The sequence below is a fragment of the Physella acuta genome, unplaced genomic scaffold (assembly GCF_028476545.2).
Source record: "Physella acuta isolate Inbredline_101_S28 unplaced genomic scaffold, ASM2847654v3 ptg000776l, whole genome shotgun sequence".
Taxonomy (NCBI): domain Eukaryota; kingdom Metazoa; phylum Mollusca; class Gastropoda; family Physidae; genus Physella; species Physella acuta.
In genome coordinates, this window is record NW_026732294.1 from 117,501 (window position 1) to 124,341 (window position 6,841).

At 31.4% G+C, this 6,841-nt stretch overlaps 1 protein-coding gene across 1 annotated transcript in view; it reads right to left on the reverse strand.

Moving 5' to 3' along the window:
* Positions 1 to 2,219, reverse strand: part of LOC131950679 (uncharacterized) — a 10,494-nt gene extending 8,275 nt beyond the window's left edge. The window contains exons 1-2 of the mRNA XM_059312904.1: positions 2,116 to 2,219; positions 1 to 45 (exon numbers count right to left, since the gene is read on the reverse strand). The exon at positions 1 to 45 is cut by the window's left edge and continues 40 nt beyond it. Of these exons, the coding sequence (XP_059168887.1) occupies positions 1 to 45 (45 nt within the window). The 5' untranslated portion in view covers positions 2,116 to 2,219. The remainder of the gene's footprint in view (positions 46 to 2,115) is intronic.
* Between the last annotated feature and the right edge of the window lie 4,622 nt (positions 2,220 to 6,841).

Sequence of the window (6,841 nt, forward strand, 5' to 3'; positions counted from 1 at the left end):
GGCTATCGACAAGAGGGTAATTAGGATCTTTATTCTTAATTTCATCTAAAAATAAAATTTAAAAATATTCAATGTTTAATATACATTTTTCATTTTGTTAAAGAGATAAGTAATACAATAAAAGCAGATTTATTATTTAACTAGCCGTCCCGGCTAGGCCCTGCTCTGGCCTCTGTGAAAAACATATCTGTAAAGGACCATGACATATGTGTTTTGTAATCAGCATATACCCGGCATAACCACAACCAACCAAAACCAAAACACACAAAAAAAGAACGGCGAACTTAACACAAACAAACACAACACAACACCAACAGAACACAACCACAACACAATCACAACATAACACAACACAAACAAAACACAACACAAACAAAACACAACACAAACAAAACACAACACAACACAAACAAAACACAACACAAACCGGGACGGCTAGTATTATATAAAATTGTACATCTTCTTGTAGTTTGGTGCAGGTGTCTATAAAAGAGCTTTCTGAAACCTATCTGTAAAGAAAGATGACATGTGTGTTTAGTAATCAGCATATACCCGGCATTGCCCACCCTAACCACAACCAACCAAAACCAAAACACAAATAAAGAAAGGAAACATAACATAAACGCAAACACTAATACAAACGATAACACAAACCCAAACCAAACCACAAACACAAAACTAACCACAAACACAAATACAAACACAAACCCAAAGAAAAAAAAACACAAACGAAAACGAAAAAGAAAGAACGAAAACGAACTAAATCAAAGCGCAAATCCAACCACTAACGCAAACCCAACCTAAACACAAAGAAAACACAAACGCAAACATAAACGCAAAAGGCTCAGTCTAGCCATGCTGGGGCGCAAGCGGAATCGCCTGTTTCAGCTTAATAAACGACTATAATACCCCAACTTATTCATAGTCTTTTGCACTCACTTATACGAACGTAGGCGCCAAACCGAACACAGGAGGCCCGGGGCACCAAATGAACAATTATAATACTCCAAGCTTATCCGGAAACGGTAAGAAATAAACATATAGGTCATGTAGGACCTGGCTTATTAACTGTTATTGATTTTAAAAAATAATTAGTAAACAGTAAGTTCAGTGTATAGAATAAATAAAAGGCAGTATTAAAAATACCTACAATATTTGCACTTCATCAATCCCCGCTAATTATGTAATTTTTTTTCCCAACACCAAAACAAAGTAATAAAAAGTAAATTCTTTTCCACTAATGCAATGTTTTATATAGGGAAGTAACTGTGTTTTCCAAATCAAGGGACGTTATGAGAACTAAAGGACAGAATGCAAATACATTTCAGACACAATTTTAGAAATTTTAGAAACGTTGATACACTTTTTTTTAAAATTTTATGAATTGTTCATAATTGAAAATTATTATTCTAAGTATATAAAATGAAAATTGTTTTTAAAGACTTTCAATAGTAATTTTTAAACTCATAAATTTAGACCATGAGCACTATAATAATCTAACACTTAAATCCATGGAAGTATTCACTACACACTTATTACAAACATACATAATTGAACTTTATATATTAGACCTTGATAAGCTTGTAAAAAAGTAAGAATTGTAATATTGATACTGTCGTAATTTAAGTGAAGATAAAATACAAATAATAATAATAATAATAATAATAATAATAGTAAGTATAATAATAATAAATATAATAAATATAGTAATAATATGAATAATAGGTCAGGTCCGGTTCGGTTCGGTACGGTCTGGTTAGGTTAGGTTAGGCTAGGCTTGGCTAGGTTAGGCTAGGTTAGGTTAGGTTAGGTTAGGTTAGGTTAGGTTAGGTTAGGTTAGGTTAGGTTAGGTTAGGTTAGGTTAGGTTAGGTTAGGTTAGGTTAGGTTAGGTTAGGTTAGGTTAGGTTAGGTTAGGTTAGGTTAGGTTAGGTTTTGAGATTACTATTTATAAAAAAATGTTTTTGTTAAATTAAAATTAAGCATCCCTATTTGTTTTTCTACTCACTCATTTTTAAAAGTGTAGTCAATATAAATTAAAATAACATGAACACAAAAATGAGTGTAATAAACTTAGTTTTTCTTTTAATATATTAATTACAATAGAATCGACTTACCTGAAATTATTATTAAATTAGTTTGAAACACTATATATAATTTGTTATAGAAAGGTAAAGTAAAAAATTTGGACCACCCTCTAACAAACACAAAAGCGAATAATGTTCTTGTCGGCTTATAAGACACCTGCAGCTTAAAAGGTTCTCTGACCCAAAATAGAAATTTCCTCTTCGCCTTGGGCTTGCATTGCCTTTTACTTCTTTTTAAATATTTTTTTCACGATTCATCATCCAAGTAAAATTGTGATTCAATAGCTTGCATACAGCAATAGCCTTCATATATGTTTAGGTAAAGTGACAGGTTTTGGAATTAACCATCACGAGTCTTATTTATGGTTTGACAATAAAAAATGTAAGTGTTAAACTTTAATGTTTATCATTGTACTCTTTTAGGTTTACAATAAACATTTAGTTTTAAAATATTTAGAATTATGTGTAAGATTGCTTAAAATAGTAGGATATGGGGCTTTTGGGCATTTGTCCAATAAAAGCAAGTGTCCATTTAGGCATTTATCGCATTCGACCGTGTCCATTTGGGAAAATGTCCGGCTCCAGGACGAAATACAATATTGATATATCAATATTATATATATATATATATATATATATATATATATATATATATATATATATATATATATATATATATATGCATATATTTATATACATATATTTATATACATATTTTTTATACATATATTTATGTATAAAATCTTCTAATTTTGTCCTGTCTAATGTTGTGGTTTTGTTCTGTTTTTTTTTTAATGTGTTACAAGGATTTTTTTCTTTTAAAGTGATGTTTGTGTGCGCAATTTTTAATATTGTTGAGTTGTGTTGTGCATTTGTATATCTTTACAAAAAAATATATAAGTTTAGCGATTACATTGGGTCCGATTATTCATTTGTGTCAAAATAATGGTGTTGTGCAGGTAAGCGAAAATATAGTCTGTTGATACAGACGTAAGGTAAATATTTTAACCCGAATAAGGTTTAAAGAATTTACATTGCGAAACAAAATTACCTGGGTAGGTATAAGTGTTGTATTTTTTTTTTAAATGAGAAATTATAACTCCTACATTGTTAAATTTGATTAGCAATAGATATGGTTAAAATTTTTCTCAATATTTGATTGCATGCAGAGTCCTAATTTATTAGAATACGCTTATTTGCGTAGATGCACAGACGCGAAAATTCATGGTTGCGTACACTGATACATGTGTATATACATAAATACACACACATATTAATATATCCTAATATATAAAAGTCCATGTACGCACGTCTCTCTCACTTTCTCTGTCCGCAAAATATTTTCGCAGGGTATCACATCAGAATCTATAGCGATATATGGGGAACTTGATACGGACTTTTGTTGAAAATAATATGGTAAATGTTTCAAATGTATTACCAACATTTTATTTAAAGAAGAAAAATAAAAAAAAGGCATATTCGAATGTAGAAAAACAGTTTCAATTATGCAACAGGAAAAGTGTTGTGAAAAAAACTCATGAAACAATGACGTCCCTAATGTTTATACATTAACTAAAGACGTCATCTGCCGAGTTTAGAATAAAAAGAAATGAACTATGTCATTCAAATTTGATGTAGATCTACGTACACTATAAAATGTATACAATACAATTTTTCCGACCTTAACTTATAAAATTTATTTTATCTATTTGGATTCTAGATCTAGAGATTCTAGAATCTAAATCTACGCAAAAACTAGACGTAGACGCTAAGTCGCTAAGATCTAGATTTAGACTGTATCTACTCTTAAATCTATTCCAAAAATAAATTTCTATATTAAACTATTTCAGGCCTTAATTATTTTATAGATATCTTTGTTTGTTTAGCTTTGGAACTGGCTAATTTGGGATAAAAAATTAATTTGAAAGAATAGGCATATTCGCGTAAGCTAAGTTTTTTAAATAGGTTTTCATTCTCCATGTTTTACAAATTACCTAAATAGATAAGAAGATAGTGTACCTAATACCACGCAGGTGGCGCGGGATCGAGACACACCAAATCAAACTTCATTTTTATTTTATTTTTATATGTGAATCTTCCGATTTTAGACTATAAAGAATGGAACTACTTCATTCACATTTGATTTTGATTTAGATCTAGATCTATAGATCTACTCATCAAGATGTACGCAATGAAATATATACAATTTTATCGGTCAAACTAATACAAATTACTAATATCGTGTTGTAAAGCATATTGCGTTTTGACCAATAACTATTTCACAATTTTTTTTTCTCAAACAAGTACAACATTTTAAAATATATAGGCCTATAATTCACGTGAAACGGGTACCTATGGCTAGTAGGTATATAAATGCATCTTATTCGATATTTCTTTAATAAATCTCGACGTGTTACAGCGCCTAGACTAGGCAAAACTTTTCTTTTCCATTCTTGTAAAAACGATAACTTGAGTACCGATTACGCTTTGTTGAAAAATTAACTTTTAGAAATATTAAATTCAAATGTGTGGTTGTCTATTAATATTTTAGAACGAAGTGTTAATACTCTTCTTCATTTTCTCAAAAGGGGTCATCCATAAATGACGTCACACTCGTAGGGGAGATAGGGGTCCGTAATTTTGTGACGATGTGTGATGAGAGGGAGGGGGGGGGGGGGTTCAGATGTTGCGACGCAACACTTTTGCATTATAAAAAAGCAATGTTAGAAAACGAATTTTAGACGTTATTTCGCCATTTAGATAACTGTTTTAATAAATTGTAATAGTTTAGACAAGATTTTAGAAAAATATCGATGTTTAAAAAAAAATCAACTGCAATTTTGAGGGGGGTTGTAGGTTGAGGTGTGACGTCATTTTAGGGGGGGGGGGGTCTGGCTTTTTGTGACGACGTGTGACGGAGGGGAGGGGGGGAGGTAAAAATCGTCAAAAAAAGCGTAACGGCATTTATGAATGACCCCAAAGCCGGAAAATCAATTATTGTTATGTTAGCCAAAATTTCAGATATAAAATATTAATTTGCATGTTCTAGTTACTTTCTCGTATATACGAAGTATAGAGAAAGTCTTGTAATCGTGCAAAAAAATCGAGATTTTTACAAATCTCGACGTTGTACAACTCACTGATACGGAAAAACATAATTTTGCAACATCGTCCGAATGTCTGTGTGTCTGTCTGTGTGTTTGTCTGTGTGTAAACACGATAACTTGAGTACCGTTACAGGTTGATGAAATTTCATATATAAGTATTTTATCAAAATCGTAGATCCTGATCAACTTTTGAGCGATTTCCAATAACCGGAAGTGGTACTTTTTCTACTTTGAATTTTTCAAAAACCTATAACTTGAGTACTATTTCAGATAGATCAATGAAATTTCACATGCAAGTAAAAGATCTAATTCCCTACCTTCAGTCAAATTTTGAAAAATTTCCGTTGACCGGAAGTACTAATTTACGCTATTTCAGATTTCTCAAAAAACGCATGTAAATTTATAAAGTACTAATAATTCTTTTTTCTATGAGATTCTTTTCTATTTTTAAAAGTTTAAGTAATTAAAAAAAAAATTAATAAAAAAACTTGATACTAATCCACTTTGTATAGTATGTACCACTTAAATATACCAATATTTTAATTTTTTAAAAATCAGAGTTCGGTTAATGCGCAATCGAAGCAGATGGGGTTCGGTACCTCCAAACAAGTTGAGATCCACTGTTCTAATTATGTCGCTCAACCGAAAATAGCTTTATCGACCTTTAAGTTTAAAACGGTTAATTTATACATTATAACGTAGATAATGTTAAGTGAAGCTTAAATGCAACAACGCCTCCGTTTAAAGTTGACACGCTGGAGATATCCTCTAGTGCAAAGAAAAAAATGTTCACATGATGAATTGCCTACACGAAGTAATTCATCTATAAAATTATGCCGTAACGTGAAGACCTGTTGACAGCGTCCATGCTTAGAAGAGTAATTATCTCTAGTTCGAGACGCAGGTGTAAATGCAAAAACGTTTTTCTGAAGTGCACGTAGGGCATAAACGAACGCGACGATTTACATATCTAAAGCATGTTTAAAACATAATATATCATGTGGCATTAATCAAACACACAGCGTTGGCTCTAAGTAAAACATTTTTGTTTTTTTAACAGTAGAGACGAAATAGGTTACAATTTAAAACCTTCATAAGATATTAATATACGGAATGCTAAAGTAATATAACAAAGCGAACAGTTTGTCTTTCGATGCAATTCACATTTTGAAGATTGTAAAAAATTTTAAAAGGTCAATTCGTTATTAAATTTCAAAAATTCAGAAGTTCAACTATAAATAAGACGTGTATTAGCATCAGGATAGCTTAATAGCTGGCTTTGGCGTAGCGAGGGCGGGGCGGGAGGTGCGGGTCGTACCGGGTGACACTATTCATACAGGGGGAGAATTGCAAAATTTACAGAAACATGCTTTTTTTTGGCCGTTCGATAATAATTAATTTAAGTTAAATAGTTTTTTAAGTAAAAATCGACATTTATAACAAAGTGGTAGGGGCGACGCCTAGACGATAAATAATGCCACCTCCAACTTTATTATTTACAAACGATGGATAAACATCGTTACTATTAGGTCTGTAGTGATTAAATCTCATAAGCATTCATGTAAGCGTATGAGGCGTATATTTAAATATTTATATTTATATATACACATACGTTTCTTGGGGGTGTGACACTACGAAATGCCGCACCG